A 26,042-nucleotide genomic window follows, 5' to 3' on the forward strand; every position below is an offset into this window, starting at 1 on the left:
GTTACCCTACCAACTCTAAGAGGCTAATTAATTAAGATGAGCAATTATCAGCAGGAGAAAAAAAATCTTTTGTAGTGATAATGACAAGAAGGTGTGAGGATACTTAACATGGGGAAATAGATTCGATGTGTGTAATGGCTCAGCCATTCCCAGTCTCTACTCAAGCCTAAATTGATGGTATCTAGTTTGCATATTAATTCAAGTTCAGCAGTTTCTCCTTGGAGTCTGTTTTTGAGGCTTTTCTGTTGCACGATTGCCACCTTTAAGTCTGTTATTGCGTGACCAGAGAGGTTCCATTCTATGCATCTGATGAAGTGGGCTGTAGCCTACGAAAGCTTACTCAAATAAATTTGTTAGTCTCTAAGGTGCCACAAGGACTCCTACCCATGCTAACTCACTAAAATGTAGGCATGTAGCTGGGGTAGCACAGGGGGTGACTCAGGCTTGGCACCCAAGTACATACCCACCCAGATGCCCTGGGTATGTTGTGAGGTGGCTAGCCTGAGGCACCATCCATGCTACCCCCACTATATCTATGCATGCTTGGAATCATACCTCCCAGCTCAAAGAGAGGTACCCAGAGTGAGGATGGCAGTCTGCATTGCTTTTATGCACAAGTAACGCCAGTATCTTTTGACGATCATTTCTTACACAAAAGCAAGTGATTTCTATTCTTGTTTATGTTTGACAGAGAGCTGTACAAAGATGACCAGAAAAGCAAAGAGCTTAATCACCACACAGTTGTCAGATGAAGCCAAACATGCTCATAATTTACACAAATACCATAAAGCTAATCTTAAAGTCAGGTATTTCGCAGCTGCATGAAGTCTATGAAACAAGATAATCAAATACGCCTCCCTCTCACGTGAATCATCAGCTTTTGCCACTAAGTGAGGCCTTGTGAAATAATCAACTATGCATTATACGCTCAGTCATTAAAGACATTTTATAAAATGCCCATGCTTCTCATTCAGTTTTTCAGCAAAACTGCAGACTAGGCTCTTCATGGCACTATGCTGCCTGCAAATAAAAGCTGCAGGCATCATTTTTAGCATGCGCTACTTAGCCACGCTCACACCCTTAGATGCCAACTGTACTGCCACTCTCAAATCTATTCATACACACCTCACGACTGCAGCAAAGGAGAACAGAATCGAGGAGCTTGTCTTTGATGCTGTGCCCTTGGCGTGAGGGCTCCCCAACCCAGGTTTGAAGTACTTTGACCCAACATTTGATTTCAGTTGCAATTTATTTGTTTGGACTTCACTTAGGAATAATATCAGGCACACTAAGGTACTGGAAGGCTTGCTATATTCCAGCTGTCAAGCCTGGAAGGATTCCAGCTTTAGGTAGCTTCCCAAGTGCAACAAAGCTATTTACATTAAATCAAGAATAATTAGCTAAATGCAGTAATGCACATTTATTTAGTATTCATATTACAAAATAATTGGTACATCTTTACATACCAAAGGATGCTTCAAGAATGAACCAAGTCTGCAAAATACACATTCCATAGGAATAAACACAGGCCTTGAAAAACCAGATACCAGCATTACAGGAATAAGAGAAACAATTCAGGTGCGTGCTGACAATTTAAGATGAAAGCAATGACTGCTGCTAGCTCCTCTCTGAAGATGTCTGGCAATAGCAATCTATCAAGGTACAGCATCACCTTTTAGAGTTGATCCTAGCAACAATCCACAGATTCTAAGGTCAGAAGGGACCATTGCAATCATCTAATCTGACTTCCTGTATAACACAGGCCGGAGAGTTTCACCCAGTAATTCTGGCACTGAGTCAAATAACTTGCAGTTGGCCAAGAGCACGTATTTTAGAAAGACGTCAAGGTCCAGATTCTTAGCTGGTGCGAACTGTCCTAGCTCCACTGACGTCAGAGCTATGACAATTTACACCAGCTGAGAATCGGTCCCTTAAATCTTGATTTAAAGACTTCAAGTGATGGGGTCTCCATCACATCCCTTGCTAAGTTGTTCCAATAGCTAATTACCCTTCCTTAAAAATAAGGGCATCATTTCCAGTTTGAATTTGTCCAGCTTCAACTTCCAGCCACTGGACCTTGTTATGCCCCTATCTGCCAAATTAAAGAGTCCTCTAGAATCAGACATCTTCTCCCATGTTGAAGGAAAAACTACTCAAAATCTGGAAGAAAAACAAAAACAAGACGACATAAGAGAAGTATTAAGATGACTGAGTAACCTTCTGAGGAGGCAGCATTAACCATGTCATTTAAGGCAGAGGAGGAAGAACCTTTCCCAAAATAGGCTTATTAAATGACTGCTGGCTTCCATCCAGACACAGGTGTTCTCCTTGACCTCGGCTCGAATGATGCCACTCACCACTAACAGCGTTACATCCTAAAGAGTCTTTCATCCATATCTATATTCTTGCACCATCCACGTATTCTTTAGTTCACGGTGACCAAGAACCTGGTCCAGAACATAGTCCAGCTGGTAAGCAGTCATCAGAGTCCATAGCACTTCCCCACCTCCCCAGGATGCAGTGGGGATACATCATTGCGAGGGGCTCAGATTGCTCTGGCAATGGGGGCCTGTGGAAGTACCGGACCTAGGTCATCGTGTTGCTTGCTTTATGACTCTGATGGATGGAGCAAGCCGGGTGGTTTACTACTGAACTGGGTGCTGAGCACAATAGGATTCTGTGTTCACTATAGGGGATGGCACATGACTGGCAAAGACAGCCACAGAAACATCTAAAAAAGAACAAATACACAACAGTTAGCTACCAGGTTACAAACAGAGGAAATGAGCTTGCTGACTTTTGCTTAATAAAAACGTTACTGGCTGGCTGTAGCCCAAGCATCTTTCTAGGGAATCCAAAGCTTGTTGCTTGCTTAAATATTTATAAAGCAGAAGAAGAGGCACAAGCAACCTGAGTTTTTTAAAATCAGCTGTCACTATGAGTAATCTTTAAACACACCCCTCTGTATTTAAGACGCCATTTCCATTTCAAGATCTATTGAGCCGTAGGAAGTTACATCAGCCCAGAGTTTTTGCACATGTGCCAACTGTAGAAGAGAAAGTTCAGTGCATCTTTACACAAGATAATGAGAGCATGCCTGACTGAAACCTGCATTTGAAGATAACGGATGAGGTTCCTACTGGAGCTAGAATGGGTTTTTACTTGTTAACCATGGCAACCCCACAGCAGACTAATAACACTGCCATACGGGTTTATTTGATAGAAGAATGGTACAGTTAGAACATTTGCTTAATTATTGATTTAAGTGCCCGAGCCATTCCTTTGGGCAGGAAGATTATCTGAATAAAGCAAAACCAAGTCTCCCCTCTGGACTGGCTAATGAAAGTTTGGCTCATTGTCGGAGTAGCCCATGTAAAGAGACACCAGGAAATTTAAAACAAGCTATGCTTCTCTCTGAAAATGGCTTGCTCACTTCTGTTACACCACCACCCAAGGCTAATATCTCCTGAGCGCCATCGGTATTTTCTTTACATCCTCAGTTTACTTTGTGCATTTGACAGCACAAAACCAAATTCCTCCTCACACAAGGGCAGCACTGAAGGAAGGTGGCTTGTGCCCTTCCTGTTTAGGGCATGTTGCAGCCCCCCAGCATAGGCTAGGCTCAACCCCAAAGGCTCCTTTAACTTGCATTCGCAGTAATATAGCAGGAAGGAATTGCCAGAGCGTATGACCACCCCAGCTCTTCCCACCTCTGGCCTCCCCCAGATCCACCCCAGAATGTCTCTGGACTGGGAACTTCTTCCAGGGAAGCCCAGAGACTCCTGTGCTGGTGCTGTTTACCAGGGGCAAGAGGTACAGCCCCTCTGGGCAAGCATAGCTGCTGCAAAAGACTAAGACAACACTGATGGTGGCCCTTTGTGGCTGTGTCACTGTATTCTGAGCTTCCCCTTTTGGTTCATGAGTGGGTCTCTGCAGAGTAAGAGGGGAGGAAAAAAACCATTTTGTAAGCAGGAAAATGATGGTAAGGCCACAAACCCTGGCAGGAGGCTGAGAAGCAGGGATAATACCCAAGCTACTCCTTTATTCTTTAATTGACTAGATTACAAGCTTCCTGTAATTGCTAAAGAGCATGCTGGATTCATTCGCTCTTTAAATGCAATAAATGTTGTGTTGAGCACATGACTCTTTCTGTGCTGGTGTTTGGGCTAAATCTGTGTTAGGATTTTAGAGAATGTCAAAAGTTTTACTTTTTAGATTTCTCTTCATTGTTCTTCACAGGGATATTTTATTCTATTACTCTAGACTGACAAGGATGTGAACAACAATATGGGATCAGGTTACTGAGAAAGCATATGTATAACCAACGGATGGAAGGGAATCTCTTTTCTAAAAATCTATTTTTTTTAATAGCGCCTCCTCATCATTGTAATATGTGAGTACTTCACACACATTAACAAATTTACCCTCAAACTACCGTCCATGGTAAGGAAAGACCAACCCCATTTTGCAGATGGGAAAACCGAGATACACAGAGGTCCTTTGTACAATAATACAAATAATAATGATAAATAAGTTACCCAGGGTCAGACAGGGAGTCTATGGCAGAGCAGGGGATTGAATCCAGATCCCATGAATCTCAGAACAGTGCCTTAACTGCAAGAGTCTCCATCCCCCCTGATCAAACACACTAAGGCACTAGGTATTTTTTCCAGCAGTGGTACCAAATATTTAGTACCAGTCAATCTACAGTAACTGTTGCTATTTCATCTCAATTGTCCACTGCTAATTCAAAGCACCAGTACACAGTGTCACCACTTGAGGGCATCAAATGACGCTGTTTTAAAAGACTGCATTTTGTGGACATGCAGCATGAATCTACCAGCTGCAGAGCTGACAAGTCCAAGAGACAGTCACTAAGCAAGGGATACTAAGGAAACACAATTACAGCTTGCAATTGGTTAACAATCTTTTTTTCCATCCCATTTCTATCACCATCCAGTCAGAAGAGGAGCCTGGAATGAAGGGCTCTAGGATGCTACAAGCAAACAAATCCAGGTTACACAAGATACAAAAGGCCAATAGCGTGAATTTAACAACATGCAATGTGACAGGCTTAAAACACCATGCCACTTGTGAAAGGGGTTGAAAGGTAAATGGAATTTTAAAATTCCTTCCATTTTAACAAGCTAATTAGTTCTTACAGACACATAACAAGGACATTTTCTTTACAATACTTGATTTTTAACTTGGCAGCATCCCTTTAACTGCCATAAGAATTTCCAAAATAAGTGAACAGTGACTGTTGGTAGCTTAAGTAGGTCCTGACTCCACCTCAGAGACAGGCCCTGTTCTTCTACCGTTTGATTTAGGAGGATAGTATCAGTAGAGTCAACTTGACTTCACGGGCTCTACTTTCTTAGTCCTCCAGGTGAACATCAGTAAGAAACTCCTCATAGGAGATCCAGGAATTGAATCCAGCTCTCCTGCATCAGAGTCCAGTGCCGTAACTCACTTGGCTTCCTCACTCCCCTTGGGAGCTGTTGCTTAACCCTCCTTTTTTCTATTAAAGGATTAATAGGTTTGAAGCCCATAGGCATTTTTATACTCACCCTATTTTAGGCACTTGATCAATAATGTTTAGCACTGATAACCATATTACGGTATTATGCTTTGGAGATGCATATTAAAACAGACATAAAATGTGCAGAAGGCACCACAGTAATGGAACAAACTCTTATTTAATATTCAGCTTTAACCCACAGTCTGCATTCCACTAAGAGCTGACCACATAATTTTCACTGGTTTCAAGGTCATTGGAGAGGCCCTGTCTACACAGAAGTTTTTGCCCTCTTACAGTTGCATTAACACTAGCGTAGCTCCAGTGGTGCTACAAAGAATGTACATAGGGCTCAGGTGTTTCTCCCACTGCATCACCAACACATGCTGTAGGAGTTATGGCCATGGTTACGGTGGTGAAGACACCACTGGCCAGTTTATACTAGCGCACCACATTCCTACCACGAGTGGAGCTGGAATGGAGCTAGTCATATAGTGTGAGAGTTTCACAAAAACCTATGTAGACACAAGACTTAGTTTTAGTGTGAACTGTAATACCTGAGATAGTGCAGTGATGGCTGCATGGACAGTCTGAGCTTTCCCTTGACACAGCTTTGGTCTACGAGTGCTTTTCAGGCCAATGCACCCCCAACAGCAAGAATCCCGTAGACAACATGAAGACTGATTGGCTCCTGCAGTGCTTACCTTTCCAATTTGAGAAAACACTGAGGTCAGAGAAGCTTCTATGCTAGCTGGCAAGGGGCCCAGTGAAGTCACTGTTGGAAGAAGTGCAGAGGCACTCAAGTGACGGAAGGGACTTCTCCAGTGTGTTTACAAGTCATGCTGGCGGATCCCATCAATTGATGCACCTAGAATGAATGTATACAATGAAGACAGACAGTTACAAATAAGAAGGTATTCTAAGGCTTACTACACAGCAAACTTAACAATCACACACAGCCCCTTTACCACACAAGAGGGTGCTAGAGACTGAGCAGCAGTCACCATCTGCCTTGAGGGCTAGCTACATGCAGTTTTATTGCTGTTAAAAGGCCAAACCTTTAAGCACAATTAATTTTACTTACAATGCATGGTTCTTTTTCAAACTCTTCTTCTATGGTGGTAGATCGCAAGGTGCAGAATTGCTGGGATGCAGGCCCCATCCATGCCTCTTCCTTCCTCTAATTTGTCCATAATTCACTTCCGCCTTGGAACATCCCTTTGCCCAGGGTTGCTGCGGAGGCAGCACAAAGCTGATGGTGCTGGCTCTGCACCAGCACAGGGGCATCTGCACAGAGGATATTCGCCCTTATGGCATTTCCATTGCAACATCAATGGGGAGAGGCCAGAATTTTTACTGTGTTGCTGTGCGTCTGGCATTATTTTCCTGTGAACCTTCCCCAGGTGACCAAAGTTGCTCAGCAGAAGATTCAAGGCTGCTTCTCATCACCACCATCTTTAAGGTCATTTTATTTCTGGCCAGTTTCAGTCACGCCTAAGGAAAACACACACTTTTTATGTTGGTCTTTGATAGAAAGAAGTTAAAAAAAAAATCCTGGCCAAGTTTTTTTTCCCTGTTCCAAGATAAGGCAGTAATTACTGGGATGATCCTCTATGTGCCTTACTGCACTATTAATTTTCTACTAAAATTAGCACAAAATGTTTCCTATGATCAGTTTATGTCCATGTTGCTGTTGTTATGGGTAGGCCATCACCTGGAATGAGATCATGCCAACTCTGCAGAGTTAAGACAGATGCTCGTGTGACATAAGGTAACATTTTCTGTGACTTAGGAGTCTAAATCTTACTGAAAGTCAATGAGACTCAGGTTCCCAACTGACTTCCGAAAATAGGAATTAGGCACCTAAGTCACTTAAGCACTTACTAAAATTACACTCTTTGGCTGGAACACACAATTCCTTAAACATGCACCTTTAACAGCACAAATAGAACTACATATTAGAATATACATGCACCTCTGCATGCTAGATAGCCATACACTGGCATTATCAGACTTGTGGTGAGGCGGAGCCCACGGAGTCTTTTCATTGCTTATTTCAACATTTAAAAAAATCCCACACACATTTCTGGTTGTGTGCATAACTTAATTCAAACCTTAACTCAAGAGAGTGTCAGCCTTTGTAATCTAAAGCCAGACTGTCTCAAACAGTAACACAGATTGGCACTTTTCACTGAGACTCCATGCTTGTCTCTCCAGGAGTCACAGTCCAGGAGGCCCCCAGGATTCTGAGCTGCTACACCAGTGCGCCCACCTTTACTACGGCCAGTGTCCAATGGCAGGAAATTCTAGGGAAAAAACCCTAGCAAAGACAAGGCCTGTGTGTCACTATGAAACTAAGAGCAGGTACAAAAAAGGACAAGACCCCATGAAAGCGGCACACAGAATTGCCACAATCGAGGCAGATTTCCCATCTCCTTAGGAATTATCTACACCTTCAAATTAACCATTTCAAGGGAGCACATTATGCAATATTGCCCTGACCTCCGCTGTAACGCAACACAAGCGAGTTATAAGCATCCTACTGAACGATTTGCAGCCACGTGCGGGCCAGGCTGAAACACTCCCCTCCCAGGGCTACCACCCAAGGCAAGAAGCTGGCGCGGTCCGGGCGCGGCGCCAGGCAGCCGGGGGACTCCTGGCTCAACCAGCGAAGGGGCCGCTGCTCGCCGCTGGGTAAAATACCAGCGACCTAGAGCCCAGCACGTGCTAGGCCAGAACTAAATCCCTGTGCAGAGGTGGGGCCGCCCGTTCACCCCCACCGGGGTCTAGCTCCGGGGCGGCCTCCCCCTACCTGGATCCCGCCAGGCCTCGGGCCGGCGCCGAGAGGCGGGAGCCTGGGGCAGAGGCGAGGCCGTTGTGCAGCTGCCCGCGGGGCTGCGCGGAGCGGGAGGCCCAGGGCTTAGCTGCAGCGCGACCCCCGCGGGGGTCCGGAGCCATCGCCACGGGCGCCGCGCTCGAGGCTCCCGTGCCGGGCCAGAGCCCGAGCCCGGCCGGCCGGCAGCTGAGGAGACGCTGGCGCGCGGAGGGCCGCGGGGCACTTACAGCGGCCGGCTCCGCTCGCTCTCGCACGGCTGCAAAGGCGCCGCACGCTGCAGCGACTTCCTGCTTCCGCCCGCCGGGCCTAGCGCGCTGGGGCCCGGCCCGGCCCTCGCGTAGCCGCCTCCCTCCAGCAGCGGCGGCGGCGGCTGCCCGGGGGTGGGGGGATGCACCAGAGCCTTGACTCGGTGTGAGCCATTCCCCACTCCTGGGGGCCACGGCCTGGCCCGCCGAGCTGTGACTGACACTCGGGAGGGGAGATGGGGCGCGGCCTATTCAAGCCCCTTGCAAGAGCCTGTTGTTTGCCGGAGCACTAGGACCTGTTCGGAATTTGTCCCTAACCCCCCCGGGCCGATACAGGGTGCAGGGCAGTGTTCGGGTTGGCTCCTTAGCCACGATCCCTGTTGCTGGTTTTGGGGGAAGCTGGTTGGTTTGTTTGAAACACAGACAGTTGTAATTTTACAACGTGCATCTTTCCCGGGGTTAGTTATAACTCACTATAAATGCAGACACCGCTGCCAAGATTTTTAAACTTGAGCGTCTCAAGCCTTTTTCAAAGGTTCTGACCCCACACGGCTGAGATTAACTTCCAAGGGAGCTAGGCCCTTGGTCTAGTTTCCTCAGGCCCTGATCCTACAAACCCCCAAAACACCCGTGTTTAACTTTATGCAAGTGCAAAATAAACAGGCTACAGGAGACAAATATGGATTTAGGGCACATTTTTCAAAAAGTACCTAGTGATTTTGGATGCTACAATTATAGGCACCCAGCTTGAACTACATAGGCCTTGCTTGTCAGAGAGAGTGCTATGGACCCACCCTCTGCAAATCAGGATCTTTTGAGGTGTTTCAGGTTGGGCACCCAACATCACTAGCCACCTTTGAAAATGTTGGCCTAGGAGCCTCGTTTTAGGTACCCAGGTTTGAAATTTTTGCCCTAAATGAATAGAGCTGGGTGGGATGGACAGTGATGGATGGCAGTAGATGAAACTGGGTAGCTAGATAGTTCTAGTTCTCACCTTTGCTGCTGCTGCTGCAGTTTATCTAGCCAGGCTGCAACACCAGGGCAAAGGTAGAACAGTTTACCCTGAGCACTTGATTAAACTTCATACAGGAGCTTAGATTTTGTCAGAAGAGCCTACCTTTTTGGCAGCTTTTTGGTGTTTTAGCCCTTTGTCCACAAACCTCACAGGGGCTTAACAGTAGTTCATAGACTTTAAGGTCAGAAGGGACCATTATGATCATCTAGTCTGACCTCCTGCACAATGAGTTAATGAGATCCTGTTGTGGGAAGGAACATTACAACTGCTGCTCACATGCATTTTCAGAGAAAGGAGTCCGTACAGCCCCATAACTAAAGTAAAACATTCCCCAAGACAGGATAATTATACATTTCATGCTGATTCTCAATGGTGGCACCGTCACTAGGTTTCTGATAAGCATCTGCTTAGACCTCACTCCTTCCTCCCTTTATCACATTCTGTGGGAGGCTGCCAGAGCCCACGTAACAAATTGCTACTGTTCAAACACACCAGAGCCAGTAATTAGAAAAGTTGATGTACAGCAGAACACAGCGGCAATTTCTCACTGCAAAGGAAGAGGCAGCTAACTTTAGAATTTGGAGCAAGCCAAAGAGCAGTCACACAGACAGTTCATCAAGTATAGTGCAGGCTCAAGCAGAGAGGGGAGTATGAGCTAGACAAATCCAGACTCTTATTTCTAGGGCCTACATTAGTTTCAAAGATACATTTTCTTGAGAAGTGATTTTGACAGGGCCCAGAGGCTCAGCTGATAGATGGGCAGTGAAGTCTGGAGAAGGGAGTTATGTCTATTTACACCAGCTGAGGATCTGGCCTCTCTCATTGTTTTGACTCTTATTTACTCTTTGCATGAATGTTCCTTCTTTCCCCCAAATGTCACCATCTTCTGGGTGTCCCTTGCACTTTGCCTCTTGGCCCTTTTGTTCTTCTTTTCCTTTTTATACTTAGGGCTGGAGCCTGCAAAGATTTAAGCAGATAACTTTTTGGCCTCTGGCAATTGTATTGCCTCCGCACTCACTCTGTGGACTGGGCTCAGCGCTGGCCCATAGATGAATGAGAGCCACAGAACTTTGACAGGTTTCAGAGTAGCAGCCGTGTTAGTCTGTATCCGCAAAAAACCCAGGAGTACTTGTGGCACCTTAAAGACTAACAAATTTATTTAAGCATGAGCTTTCGTGAGCTACAGCATCCGAAGAAGTGAGCTGTAGCTCACGAAAGCTCATGCTTAAATAAATTTGTTAGTCTTTAAGGTGCCAAGAGAACTTTGAGAATCAAGAGTGTTTGAAGCAATGTGCCAGCAATGCCCCTCTGCCATGTACATTGGCCAAACCGGACAGTCTCTACGCAAAAGAATAAATGGACACAAATCTGACATCAGGAATCATAACATTCAAAAACCAGTGGGAGAACACTTCAACCTCTCTAACCACTCAGTGACAGACTTGAAGGTGGCAATTTTACAACAAAAAAACTTCAAAAACAGACTCCAAAGAGAAACTGCTGAACTTGAATTAATATGCAAACTAGATACTATTAACTGTGGGTTAAACAAAGACTGGGAATGGTTGGGTCATTACACCAATTGAATCTTATTTCCCTATGTTAAGTTCTCCTCACACCTTCTATGGGCCATCTTAATTATCACTTGAAAAAGTTTTTTCCTCCTGCTAACGATAGCTCATCTCAATTGATTAGACTCTGCCTGTTGGTATGCATACTTCCACCTTTTCATGTTCTCTGTATGTATAAATATCCCGTCTGTGTGTTCCATTCTATGCATCCGAAGAAGTGAGCTGTAGCTCACGAAAGCTCATGCTTAAATAAATTTGTTAGTCTTTAAGGTGCCACAAGTACTCCTGTTTTTTTTGAAGCAGTAAAGTCATTCTCAAAAGTGTTTGAAGCAGAGCTGGTGGAGTTCCTGATCTTCATTTCCCTGGCAGGCCAAGCTTTTCATTGCTCCAAAACCAGTAACTACAGCCTCCAAGACTGCTGACAGTTTCAGGTGGACTGGGTGCTAAAGACCATTTTGATTTTTTTTTAAACTTTGGGTAATTTTTCTTATGTGAATACACCCACAAATTTTTCTTTTCAAGATACTTTTAGATCTCTAGAGACTAATTCCCTTATTATATTTACAGTATTGTTTTGGTCATAAAATTGCAGAGGGTCACTTTAAATCTTTGTTCTGATGCTGAACTGCAAGTAGACTGCAGTAGTAAATCCATTCATATATTGTGCTGGTGCAGAATCAGAAATATTTCATGATTTCCTATGTAATTAAACTCTTGTTCAAATAAATATGTCCCATAAGCATTGTGTTTGTCTATTTATAGTCTAGATTTGTAAAATTTTCTTTTAGTGGGGGTTAGTAGGCTACTAATAGTAGCAGAGCTGCTCTTCCCAGTTCCCCTATGCTGTTTTATTCTGCCACCATCTCCACTACAAAGAGAAATTCATGAACACAGTAAGTTTCACTTTGAAATCCGCTGGGAAGTGCAGAGCCAACTGAAGCAAACAGTGAAAGGGAGAAGGACATAGTGCTTAGATAAATCTGAACAGACTGAGGCTTGGGGGTATGTCTTCACTAGCTGGCCCAGGTGGGAGTATGGGTTAGAACCCCAGTTCTGCTTTCATTTGGGCTAGTAACTTGCCCACTTGGGAACGAGGATGCAGGCTAAATCACTTGAGTGCTGATAGTCCTTCAGTGTCTTCCCACAATTCCCTGTGTGCCCAGAGGGACAGACAAGTGCTCCCACAGTTCACTGGGAAAGAATCATAGGGCAGGTCAGCTTACTGAGCACAAAGAACTATGGGATATAGCCCCTGAAGTCCTACTGACACACAGAGGCGTGTGCAGCACCAGTGTGGCCAGAGTAACTTCAGTGAGCTAGGCTAACTTAGGTTCTCAGACCCTGGTGCTGAATGTCCCGGTCCCTGGTATAAGTAAATTGGACCTGCAGAAAAGGAGAGTTGGTCATCAGCCTTCTGGAAAATGACTGTTGCTCCAAATGTTGCTGAAACCTGATACAGTAAACACTTCAGTAGCCTAGCATGTGCGATGGGAGGCAAAGAGCAAAGGCTCTTTCAAGCCTGTGCTAACTATTGGCTGTTCTATTATTAACTTGAGGCAATTTGAAGGGGGAGGTCAGGGGCTTTGACTGCTCTGATATTAAAGCTTTAAAGAAGAGAAAGAGGCCACAGTATTGACCGGTGATGACGCTGCTTGCAGATAAAATCTGTCCATTTTGTCTGCAGACCCTTAATGTAACTTCAGTGGCCTGACTTCACTGAAGCTTAAGTCTGATTTATGAGCTACAGCTTTTTCCACTCTGATCCCTCAGAGCTTGAACTTTGTTCTTCAACAACACCCCCTCACGAACACGGGGGAAAAGGTCACATCTCTCCCATTCCCATACATGGAAGTGCAGGGCCTACAATGATTTATGCCAATTCCACTAAGCCCCAATCTTCTGAGCATGCTCAGAGAGCTCACTCACTTTGACACATGAGAAAGGGTTCTCAGATGCAGTGTAACTTCCTTACAGTCCATCAGTCTTAAAGAAAACATGTTTCTGGCTCACGTCTACCAGAATTTTACAACCACCATTTTCTAGACCTAGCATCATGATAGCTGCAACCTGCTCTCTTGCTCGGTAGCCATCTCCATATTAACCCTTGATTTGATACATAAATATGCTAATCAGGCAAAAGGGGCACCCCCCCATATAGATCTATCTATTTTATCTAGCAATAAATGTAGACTTTTTAGCTGTTGCCATGTGTGAAAAAGGCATCACACACCCTATTTCTGAGGCTGAGTTGTGTCTCTTGGATTGGTTGCCTTCTTTATGATGCCAGTATGTCTTGAATGAAACTGTGTAACTGACTTGGGATTCAGATCTTCCCAGTGCCTTGACATGACTGTAATCCAAACCCAGTGTTTGGATCCCTAACATAATAGCCTTTTCCGTTATGGGGTGAAAGAATAGCTGTATTTCAAGCTCCGGTAGAAGGCTCTAACTGCTGTCACCTGTATTTGTAGCCAGAGCAAAGAGTTAAACTTGTCTATACACATGTACTTTTATAGACAATTTTGGAGAAAAAAGATCTTTATATACCATAGTACTTAGAAGCCCTAGTCATAAGCCCTGTTGCTGCCCCTTTGTTTTGTTTGTTGATATTAATTATTGCCACATAAAATGCATTTTAAATGGCTCACCAAAAGTAACATGCATTAGACAGAATAGTTCCAGAAGATGGGGGCTGGCAGATCGGGGAGCATTTAAGCCTGGGAGACAATAGAAAAATGAAAAGGTCAGATTGTGCATTGTAAAAGGCCTAAAGTGAGAAGGAAAATTAATATTAATTGGAGGACTGGCCTAACCTTTGGACAGTCAAAGGCAAGCTTTGTATGGGGTAATAACACATGAAAAGTACATTCCTAGGTAGAAACTTTCCTGGTTCTGAGACAGTCGCTCTTGCACTGTGGTCTACCCGTTTAGGGTACAAAAAACTTGACAACTAGTTTATTATGAAAAATAGTGTCTTGTTGATGTGAAATCATCTCAAAATTTCCATATTCTCGGGGATATGTTATAGCACAGGTGATCTGGTCACAGTGCCCTTTTTGTATGATAAGAAGTGAGGAGCTAATTCTCATATGAAAAGCAAACACAAAAAACAACCAACAAATAAGGCACCTTTTGTAAATGGACCTTATCTGCCATCGGAAAAGTTAGACCAGTATTTCACTATGGGTGCAGCTCCACCAGCAATATCAGTGTTGGAAGTGCCAGAGTAGAAAGAGCACAGGTGTTTGTACCATTGTAACTCTGCAGGGTTAGACCAACAGCGGTAAATACACTTGTACCCTGTCTATGCTTGGTCTCACTCCATTGCTATCGTCAGAGGAGCTGCACCAATGGTTAAAAAAGGTCCACTAGTTGCTAGTGTAGACATACCACAGAGGCAACTGACAGTCAAGTAAAGCTACACGGCCCAGGTACTTCGTCTTTGAAGGTGAAACCATTGTCTTAGAAAATCTGCATAATTTCAGCTAGACCAGACTTCACAGTTCCTTTATGGCCTTTCTTCTCTAGAAAGTCTCCCACAGTTCTGAGACCAGGATTATGCAAGACACATTTAATGAGTTCCCAGTGGGACTGATTTGACAAACACCAATTCTGAAGTCTGGGAACACAAATCTTAAAACAGAGGAGTTAATTGGAATGTGCGGGATGGGTCTGAACTTTACTCAGCCTTGACATTTGCAGGCTCAGGACAGAGCTATGTAAATGTAGAGTCTGTGTGTCAGGGACCCGTCTACTGGCAGATTCACCCTAGGAAGCCAAAAAGATTGAAGAGATGGATCTGTTGGTAAGTAACAATGCTCATTGAATCAGACGCTGAGCTCAGCTAAAATCGCTGTAAACATGGAGTATCTATGTTAAAATCAGTGGAGTTACCCCCCAAGTGATTGAGCTCAGAATATGGTCTGATATAATTGGAAAGGTATTTTGCTTAGGGAAGCTGGGGGTTGTACGTGTACTTCTAAGGTTGATCCAACTTTTTCAGCCCCTCATCTAGGAACACTACAGCCTCTAGTTTCAGCAAGGGCAACACAAATATCACATTGTTAAGATTTACTGAGCCAGCATTAAATATGTCACTGATGTTTAACTAACTAAACACAGTTAGACATATACTCTGATGTGGTTTAAAGAAATTTGCTATTAAACAGCTTATTTTAAAATACATTCAGGGTTTTTTCCTTTCTGCCTGTGATGATATAGTGGGGAGAGCTTTCTGAATTTGGCTTGTCAGATTTTTGTCATAACACAGAACAGTACATTCACACTGATACTGCCAGTGATTTTGTGGTGAGCAAAATTTCAATCTGCAGTGATATTTCACAGGAAACTTTCTATTCAGACAAATGGATTTTTCTCTTTCTCTGAAAGTAACATCAAAAGCCAGTTCTTCTGATGTACTGTACTTCATAGAAATACTGTCTAGGTTGAGCTGCTTCTGTTCCTGACATCTATACTCACAGGTACATTATTACAGTCTCATTTGATCATAAAATTTAAGGCCAGAAAATGAATCTTGCAGCATGTCCACATCTGCTGTTTGAGATTTATCTCCATGCTAAATTTCAGCATTCAATCCCAGCTGTTTTAGCTATTGAACTGTTTCAACAAAGTTACAATATTTTAAAATCAACAAACAAAGCTAAATAGCTTGTTTGAAAACCTGGAAGTGATAAAAAATCCTGTTTGAAGACATGAAACCTTGAAGACATAAAAAGAACCCTTCATTGTTCTGCCTACATTAGAATTTAGTTGTGTTAATTAACATGTGCTAAACCATGGGTAAAAATTCAATGTAGACAGACGCTGCATCATTTAAACTTGCTCAGAGCAGACCTGGCCACATTTCAAATGAGTTCTTGAATTTATTCCAAAGTAGATACATGCTCGTGGCAGATAAAAAAACACCAACAGTCAGCTGGAGCCTTGCCACACCAGCATCATTCCTGCCACCAGTGGAGAAGCATCAGTGCAGGCATCAATGGCAAAGTACTCAGGAAAGAGAATGGTGGAGTCACAGCCTAAAAGGGGTCCAGAAGCCAGGGAGTTTGCAATGCTGCCGTATAATCTGGGAAAGCCACCAAAGAAAGAAAAGGGGCAACTGGATGGCTGAGGAACTGGCATTGGGATGTGGAGCTTTTCACCTGTAGGTCACTGGTTCAATCTAGCCCAGTTGAGTGCAGCTGGAAGTTATCACCCGCCGCCGGAGATTCCACATGGAGGACTTCCAACTGCATGGCAGCCTGGAGTCTCCCCAGCACAAAATCCAGTCTTTTTCTTCTAATAAGGAATAAAACCTGGACATTTGTCAGAAAACGCTTTGTACAATGTATGTTTCAAACATCCCTCTGAGCCTCGAGCCGCTTCCCCAGCAACAAACACGTGATGTCACTCTCAGAAGTCTTTTCTGTGAACACTAACAGTTTGTTCCTGGGTGATGCAGAGGCTTACAGGATAGTAGGTTTGTCTTTAGTTTTCTGATCGGAACATACGGTTTGTTAGTGCGGAACTGAAGTTAAAGTCTTCTGGATTTGTTTTCTCCCTTTGTGAAAGCAGTTTGGCATTATGTGGCTTAAACTGCAGAACCAGAAAGAAATGGAGATAGTGGGGAAAGTGAAGCACTACAAGGAGATGCCAAAAAGACAGAGGCTAGAGCGAATGGCCCAGGATAGAAGACTATGGAGATCTGTTGTTGGCGGCCCATACCCCGGTTGGGGTGACGGGCATGAATGATGATGATGATGAGGCTAGGAAGATGCTGATTTTACCCCAACTCTTTTAAAAAATAAAATAAAATTGGCCCCATGGCCCCTTTGAACTCAAGGTTTTTTTTTATTAAATAAACAAACAAAAAACCCACCACCACCACTTTCCTCCATGCCCCTCCAGAGCTAACCAATCACTGTCTTCTGTCCTGCATTTACAAAACTGCAAGAGAATCAGTTAGGGTCATCTATTCTTTTCTAATATACCTAAGGGCCCCTCCTCTGGTCCTGGGCTTTCCTGATCACTTAGCTGCAGGCAAGGGAGAAAATCCCTGGGTGGAAGCTGAAGGGGGAAGCGGCAGAGAGCTTGCAGCAATGGGCCGAAAGAGATAGAAATAGTCTCAATTCATAGGCCCCGATTTTTGGGTCTGGCTGAGTTGTTCTTGCCACAAGTTCTGAAAGGAGGTGTGGGGCATGGTAGATAAATTCAGCTTTGTGCTATCTTTGCATCTCTTTGATTCTGAGGCTCCTGGCACAACTTTAGAGCAGCCTCAGGACGGCACTAAGTTTTGCCCAGCTACATATGGCCCCAAGAGATCATTCCAGAAGCTAGGGATTGCTGGTGTGCAGCAGCACTCTAGCTGCATCCCCCAGCACTGAAGGGAGCTTTGGAAATCTGGTCTTTAGGACTGAGATGACTGTCAGGCTAAGGAGGAAAGAGGAGAGGGTCCTGCAGAAACAGAGGGAGAGAGAATCTTTTGGGGTTGATGGAGGGAAGGCATGAGCTGCCAAGGCTGGCGAGGAAAGGAGACTATATTCAGTGGGTGCCTACTGGGTGGGAAGATGTTTTAGGGGAGGGTCAGACACAGTGGTGGCTGTGCATCACATTTAGCTGTAATCTACTCCAGGTGACAATAAGTCTTAATTGGGAAAAGAAGTGAACAGAGCTGCATTCAGTGGCTGCACATTAAGTGATTGTGAAGGATTGTTTTATGTCAGATTAAATATGACTATATATCTATCTGGTCTGGGAGGCCGGTTAGCATGGCTCCATACACGATGGTAATGGTGTTAATGACTCAGTGTGAACTTCAGGGAATTAAATATATCGATCAGATGGTTTCAGTGATGATGCATCATACATTTATAACAGGAAAGCAAATCACTTCTACCAAATATTAATACAACTCAGTGCCTTAACTATGCTTATGAAGAAATACTGACCCTTAGATGTTAAGATGCTGTTGACCCATGTGTGGTTCTTGTTATTACACTGCAATTACTTCCTCCACATTGTATTCTTTCCACTGTAGACAATCTGATGAAGCCATGATCAATCTTTTTGCTAATGTAGTCAGCATGAACCTTTTTGCTGAATCACCTACATTGAGGCCCTTTGTAATGGGAGGGCCTTGGCCAGCATTTGACAGCAAATCACAACAGAATAAAAATAAACCTTTATATGAAAAAGAAGATGCAATATTACCAGGAAAACAAATTATCTGGCAGCTGAATGGCCACCTCCCCTTCCAGGCCCTTTATGCAAAAGTGGATGGTGAACGGGGGTTGCAGATGTCTTGGTTCCTGACAAAATAAGACGCAGAACTCCTGATCCCTCTGCATGAAGCATCCCTGTCCCTTAAACTGCATAACAGATTATGGAATTATCTGCAAGTTTTACAAGGACTGGAATCACTCAACACTATTATTATTAGCATCTAGGAACCCTTGTCAAGATTCAGGGCCCTCCTGGTAGTAGGTACTGTACAAGCATGTAACAAAGAAGACAATCCCTGCACCAGACAGCTCACAATCTACACATGCAACTGGTGGACAACACGCATAGGCAGAGGTAGGCTAGGAGGAAGATGTGACAATGATGCAGAGTTTAGCAGCAAAGCAGAAGTCACAGCTATTCCCTGGCCTAGCCAGTGCCCGAGGGTAGTGACCTGTAGGCATCACAGCAAAGGCAGGTTTTAAGGTGGGATTTAACAGAGAACAAGGTGGAGGCGCTATCAATGTTGATGTGGGTTTTCCTCATGCATGTGGGATGGCACAGGAGAATGTGGGCCATCAAGGACAATGGTTCAATAAGTTAATATGTCTTAGGTAGGATGGAGCTAACTGGCAAAGGGCCTTAAAGGCAAAGACCAGGACTTTGTGTTCGATGAGGGCAGGGGCACGGCAAGACACAAAGGGGTGCATGATGTGATTGGAGCACTGAACCAGATCCCCCTTTATACTTCTCTGCAGCTCAAAATATCCCACCTGAAAAGCATATGTGAGCAGGAGCCTTTCCCAACCTGTTCCAAAATAGAGCCCACCCACCCCGTGGGCAGGGTCAAATCTCACCCCCTCCCTGGGCAGTGACTGTAGTAACTAAAACACAAAGTCATCAGTAATGTAACGAAATTCAGCTCAAATCCCTCCCTCTCAGGGCCGGCTGCTCCCAGGACGCCACCCTCTGGACTGCTCAGCCCACGCTCTCCAGCACCACTCCTGCCTCCATTACCTCTGGCAGGGTAGGAGCTGGCTGAGTCAGCAGAACCTGATTAACCCTTTCCTGCCAGATGAACACCTGCTAATGGAGTGTTTCAGGCCAATTCTACCCACCTGTTACCCTTCCTCACCTGAAATAGGCAACTACAGCATCTTAAACCAACCATCAACAGCAACAGCCATTCAGCAATATATCCTATATCCAGCATCAGGATCAAAAGGCACCCTGCCACCCTCCGCCGACTGAACACCGAGCATTTCCGGTTTGGGCTACGTGCCCACTGCAGACTGTACTGATGTAAGTCACAGCCTCCGGTACCAAAGCTTGGCTGTCTGCCTGGGCATAAATTGCTGCAAGTCCTGCTGTCTCCTTGGCATATTCAACACCTCACCCTTGCTTTCACAGATAATAGCTACACTACAATACACCGATATCATACTAGCTCTATTGCTCATAGCATCTCAGCAGACAGCTCCACGTCACCTTCAGCCCTTCAAAACAAACCCTAGCAGAACTGAACCTGGGTCTTCGATTGCCCAAGTGAGCGCCCAGAACAGGGGACGAGCCGTCCTCTATAGCGGCAGAGCAACTAATGTGCACAACATGTGTTCTCAGAAAGCTGTGACGGGCACAGCTCAGACTCTCAGTTCTCGATGGCAAGTTCTGACTCTAGCTGGCAAGCCAAAAGCAAAACAAAGCACAAATAAAAACCCAGCAAGGGATATTTTTAAAAGAAATTGTTTAATTTCACATATCTATCTGATAGTGTGCAAATTAAAAAAAAAAAGAAAAAAAGAAAATGTTTCAAATAAAATTGCTAGAACTTTGACACTTCTTAAAATATACATTTTATTATTTTCTGGTGTTTGCTGTGAATGTTTCATTCAAATGGTGAAGGTATACAACCTTTACAAACTTCTGGAATTAAAGATTTTCTTATTTTTTTTTTCCACTGAAGAGGAAAATACATTGGCTATAAAATGTTGAAATTCATTAAATATTTTGTTTTACCCCCCTAATCTATGCGGTGGAATGCTTTGTAGAAATACTGTATAAAATAAGGCAGACTTTTGATAGGGAATTTAATTAGAAAATTACAGGGAAGAAAAAAAAATGAACATCCCAACTTATTATTATTATTATTTTTTACCAAGAGTAGCAACCTTGGGAAGATCTTGTGGTCACCAGCAGGGAGTGAGAGAGAACTGCTGGAGTTCTGGTGCTTATACAGTATGCATTTCTTGTTTATTTTACTACTCTCCAGTGAGACCTTTTAATAAAACTTATTTTAATTAACATAAAATCAGACAATATTTAAACATACACATCTATCCTTACAGTGCAATAAAAATGTGTCATTGTATAGTATTTTGTATTTGCATTATGAAAATAAAAGGTCTGTACATCAATTAAATGTATATTGATGAGTATGAATCATGTAAATTTGTAATGCATCTAAAGTTGGCTTTGGCTTTTAAGTATTTATAAATTCATAGAAAATATTGAACATCTAACAAAATAAATAAAACATATTTTAATAATAGATGCTAACGATCAACTTCAAAAAATTGTTGTGTTATTTTTTACATTTGCTACTAAATTTCTTTAAGAGAACTCACTTTCAGTAGTGCTCAGAAGTGAATGATTGCACCTTCTGTGATGTGAAAAAATAGAGTACATCTATTTTTCATAGATCAAAAACTCCTTCATGAAGAGTTGCATTTTAAATGTCCGACTGGTATATGTAACTGTTCTTAAGTGCTTATAAAAAGCAAGGAGCTTTCTCATAAAAGCTGTGAGTCACTATTAACAGATACTTCTCCTTCACTTGCAGATTTGAGGACTAAGCAAAATCTTCTATAGGACACCCCTTTTCAGGAGGAGATCTTCAAGCTTCACATACTGGCATGAAGATAATGCAAAAATATGTTCACTAATAGACCCTCTTCAGTACAGGTACTGCAGCAATCCAGTGTAATTCAGCTTGATAAGTTCACTTCATTTGAGTCCATACACGGCAGTTTGCAGGAGTCAGCTGCTGACCTCATGTTCTCTTGAATGTGAAAGGTCCACAAGCACATGGGTTAGCCTTACTGTAATACTGAAGGGATCAAAACTAATTTGAAATCACATGAACAAAAGTGAGCTTGAGTATAAATGCATCTGGACAGGTAAGTTACACGCTGTGGCCTAATTGCTATTCAGGTGGTGGTCGAAGGCTCCGTAGCTTCTTGTCATCTAGACCTTTCCAATATTTAAAGTTATTGTCCAGATGCTGCATCAAATTTGGTAGGTCTGCAAATGCTAGGAAAGAAAGGACACAATGTAGTTAGCCAGCAGAACCGAAATGGTTCCATGATTCTACTTGCTTAAATATAATTTGAAATACAGGAGGAACTGTATTAAGTGGGATGGTTTAAATCTGTTATACTGATACTTGAAATGGTTCTTGTCTTCTACATCTTCCCAGGAAAGTTACAAGAATACTGTAAGTATATTTAGCAATTGTATTGCAATCAGGAAGGCACCAGTTTTCTATCAAGGACATAGATACTGTGACTGTAACTATTATGCTTGATAAAATTCCAGTTACGTGCACAGCTGATTTGCCATTTATGAGTGTGTCACAATTCTGACTACTTGTAATCACTAATGACAGCAATGGAGAAGAAATGGTTGATATACTGTAAGCCGTTCTCAAAAGGAATTCAACCTGTTTTTTCTATAGCATTTTCAAGAATTAGAAAATTGTTATAAAAAAATATGTGGCCCAGGTGAATATGAATAGTATGGTAACAAAGTGAGCTCACTTAACATGCCTTGTTCCTTTATGGAACGCTAGCTAGTCATTTAATAACTGAGAAGAAACTAAATTTTGCCTGAAGTTCACCTATTAAATGAAGTCATAAGAATTATTCATAGGAATGTTAAAATACATGTTAGCATTAAGCAAGCTATCGGGTTTACTTGAAATGTAGCAAATTTCCATTTTTTCCCCCATTTGGAGTCACAATGCAGCACTTTTATCTCATAGTACCCTCAAAGGCTTATGATACGAAATATATTATAGAAACTTGCTTACCATCCCATGCATCAAACATATCCGTGATGAAGTAATCAATGAAGGATATTTGGGATTTGGGGATGCTACAAGTATTTCTGTCAAAAACAGGCATCACCACAGGTAAACTCTGTCTCTTTTCTTCATCAGTCTGCAAAGAAGTGATTTTGTGATTATTTGGCTGACACATTATACCAGTGAACTCCCACTAGCAGCAGACTTTTGGCCACCAACTGGTGCATTCAGATGCTTAATAAAAGGAGTGACATAGTGTGAACAGACTTGATCTAATCATGTATATGTTTAGGAGCAACAGAACACTGAACAATGCTCCCTATTGGCTCCCACAAAGTGACACATTTACCGCCTTCCAGATCTACAAACAAAGCTAGTTTTGTGGCACTCTGAAACTTTTTTTTAAAGCTATGACAATTTTGGAGCTAAAGATGCTCCATAATTGCCTGTCTCCACCAGAAATGGAGTTTCAAACTTACCAGAGGGCAGGAAAATATCTTACAAAACATTTCTTTTACTTCTGAGGAATACAGGTCTAAATTCAGAATTTGGCCATGATCTGTGATGGTAGAAGACCAAGCAATCCCCACCAAAACCTCAGCCCCCTAGGGGCTTGCTCCAACATGACTTTATTCCTTGCTGTCTCCTTATGTGCTCCCTCACTAACACTAGTACTCTATCATCATATCCATGCGAGAGAGCTATACATAAGGTCCTTTTCCTCCACAGGCTGTGAATGGAGTGCATTTTTAGGCAAAACAAATTGCAAATTGAACACTCTAGAAACTTAATTTTTTTCAGATTACACTGCAGTGCAGCCAGCTTCCATATATTCACATGTATATTGATGATGAGCAACTAATATAAAATATAAACAAATTAATAGTGTAGCCTTAAGATCTTGGTTGGATATAAGTAGAGTCCATTTGCTGATTCCTCCCATCCTATCAAAAGAAGTGCCCAGGTAGAATTTTTAGTCTTCTCCAGCTATCTTACCTGTGCAAAGTACTCCTCAGAGATGCGACCGGCCCATTCAATGCACTGCTCCAGGGGTCTGCATGGATTGGAAATGTCAGCGCACTTTATCAACATACGTTTGATAAGTATGCGATTTTCAGGAGACGTGAGAACGTTTTTGACTGAATCTCCATCACCATTATTACTCTGCAACATTTCAAAATTAAAAACAACAAATCAGCATTTTCTGTAAACAGACATTAAAACATTTTCTACTTCGGGAATGTTTCCAGTGTATCCCGCAGGGACCCAGTCCTGCATTCCTTGCATGCTTCACTGAAGACAATTCCAGGTGCTCAAATGCATCAAATCAAGAGGAAGGATGGTTGTGTGGTTAAGGCACTGGATTGGGACTCTGGAGCTCTAGATTCCATTCCTGGCGCTGTCACAGACCTAGTGTGTGAGCTTGGGTAAGTCACTGAGTCTCTCTGTGGCTCCATTCCCATCTCAGGAGTGCTGTGAGGATAAATTCATTAATGTGCAGATAGTACAAAGGCCATGTAACTACACAGATAGATGTATATAATTTTCCATGGCAGGATTAAGATGATAATTGGAAAAAACCCACAAAATACACTGAGTTACATGTTAGCAGTGGAGCAAACAACTGTTCAGGAAAAGGCTGGGACTCGATGCATGTCTGGTCAGTGCTAGCAGGTCTCATGATCATGAGTACAAACTACTGTGACAGCAGTACTGCTCCCAGGGCCAGCTCCCTCTTCCCATCCCATGCACCTGGTTTTCCATCCGCCCCCTCCCTACAGTGCCTGACTTGCTTGGCTTATAATGCAAATTAACTGTTTTTTTTTATTTCATCACTATCAGATAAATTCATTAAAAACACCTGCGTTTGATGAGCTTTATCCTATGCAGTTACAGAGAGTGGCAAAGGGACACTTGTTTAGAATATATGGCTATATTTGGACCCCAGCCTGCACTATGTGGGACAGTTCACACAGTTGGGAGTGGCAAGATTGGATTGGCCTTTTATGAGCTGGGGCTGAAGCTACCTTTACTATGGAGCTCTGATTAAAATTGTTTCTAGGGGTAGGGAATCAAGGCTGAGATGCCTAAAACTCCACCTAACAGAATGTTGCCTGATGGTATGAATACACTTCAAAAAAATACCCGCAGCAGTGAGTCTCAGAGCCCAGGTCAACTGACTTGGGCTGGCGCTGCTGGGCTAAAAATAGCAGTGTAGACATTCAGGCTTTGTCTGGAGCCTGAATGTCTACACTGCTATTTTTAGCCCTGTAAAGCTAGTCCTTGTCAGTTAACTCAGGCTCTGAGACTCACTGCTGTGGGTCTTTTTTATTTTTTGCAGTGTAGATGTACCCTGGGTTAGCTCTGGATAATGGATTGGAAGGGAAGTCACAGTATTTCCCATTGGTAGCTGGGGAAATTAAGGCTCAGAAAGGTGAAGTGACTTGCCCAAGGTGACACAGCAGGTCAGTAGCAGAACTGAGAATAGAACCCAGGTATCTTAGTTCCCAGGCCCGAGTCAGATTCACTTGTCCAACACGTCTCCCAGGAAACAAGCTTTTGTTCTGTTTCCCCAATTTTGTACCTTGCCCTCGTTTGATCTCCACTGGTCTTTAAACACAAAGTGTGGCTACTGACTATGGAGTCGTCACTTCAGCTGTTCCTTCACTGGCCTAACTGTACTTTGGGCCCACTCCAACCCCTGCTGAAGTGAGTGGAAAAACTGCCATTGACCTCAGTTGGAGCTGGATGAGGCCCTTTGTGAGAAATGCAGATGTGAAGCACGGTAGCAGATCTGCCTTCACATCCCTTCTTAATTTTCTCCTTTTCTCAGATGCCTACAAAAACTTGACAATGGTTAGGCTGCTAGTGTGCTAAGACCATAGCTTATCATGCTGACCAATATCGCTTCCTTGTACTTCCCTGTCTGTCTGCATCCATCTGCTATCTCTTACCTTGTATTTCGATTGTGAGCTCTCTGGAGCAGGGACCATCTTTTGTTCTATGTCTGCACAGTGCCTAGCACAATGGGGTTCTGGTGCACTCCTGGGCCTTCTAGCATTACGGTAATCGTGACAATTGCAACACTAATAATGCAGCCAGCTCCTACATCTATTTGTGCAAGAGGTACCAACTAGGCAGAATTCCACGCTCCACTGCACAAAAGTAAACACCGGATTGAGGTCAGCTAGGGTGGAATCTGAATTTCCCACTGTTCTGATCTTTTCCTAGTGCACATTGTTAATTACAGGGAAGAAAGTTCTTCCTGCAGGGCCACACTGATAAACCACAGCAAAAGCAAATTAGACACTGGCGCTTTAAAAAAAATGCTTAACTGCTGAAAATGATTAGAGATCATTCCGTAAATGACAGCAGAGATCAATAGGTGCATCTCCAGGAGCTGAGAAAGGATTTCTGCTTCTATGAACTGGAACCTGTCCAAACCAAAGCTATGGTTCTACTCAGAGCTTAGTTCCAGCATCCTGCTGAGAGCACAGGGGTGTCTCTACAGGCCAGATCTAGGCTTCCTGTCACAAGCTTAGGTGACCTCATGAAGGG

The 26,042-nt window shown here is 43.4% G+C and overlaps 1 protein-coding gene, 1 long non-coding RNA gene and 1 other non-coding gene across 8 annotated transcripts in view; all 3 read right to left on the reverse strand.

Moving 5' to 3' along the window:
- Window positions 1-749: 749 nt before the first annotated feature.
- Window positions 750-8,684, reverse strand: LOC120374039. 2 transcript variants are annotated; one of them, XR_005585855.1, is made up of 4 exons: window positions 8,582-8,684; window positions 6,603-7,012; window positions 6,223-6,386; window positions 750-2,731 (listed from the first exon to the last, which is right to left on the reverse strand). It is a non-coding gene; the product is annotated as an uncharacterized LOC120374039 (long non-coding RNA). The 2 variants fall into 2 exon arrangements; XR_005585856.1 differs by lacking the exon at window positions 8,582-8,684 and adding an exon at window positions 8,331-8,513.
- On the reverse strand, window positions 5,259-5,389 carry LOC120374186. The gene has a single exon (XR_005585923.1).
- Window positions 8,685-20,133: 11,449 nt separating the features above from the next.
- Window positions 20,134-26,042, reverse strand: part of PDE8A (phosphodiesterase 8A) — a 255,093-nt gene continuing 249,184 nt past the window's right edge. For 4 of the 5 annotated variants that reach the window (XM_039491037.1, XM_039491039.1, XM_039491036.1 and 1 more), the window contains 3 exons: window positions 23,481-23,648; window positions 22,491-22,620; window positions 20,134-21,712 (listed from right to left, as the gene is read on the reverse strand). In XM_039491037.1, coding sequence (XP_039346971.1) covers window positions 21,606-21,712; window positions 22,491-22,620; window positions 23,481-23,648 — 405 coding nt within the window. In that variant the 3' untranslated portion in view covers window positions 20,134-21,605. The other variant, XM_039491041.1, reaches the window with a different exon arrangement.

Source organism: Mauremys reevesii, linkage group 10, assembly GCF_016161935.1.
Source record: "Mauremys reevesii isolate NIE-2019 linkage group 10, ASM1616193v1, whole genome shotgun sequence".
NCBI classification, from domain to species: domain Eukaryota; kingdom Metazoa; phylum Chordata; order Testudines; family Geoemydidae; genus Mauremys; species Mauremys reevesii.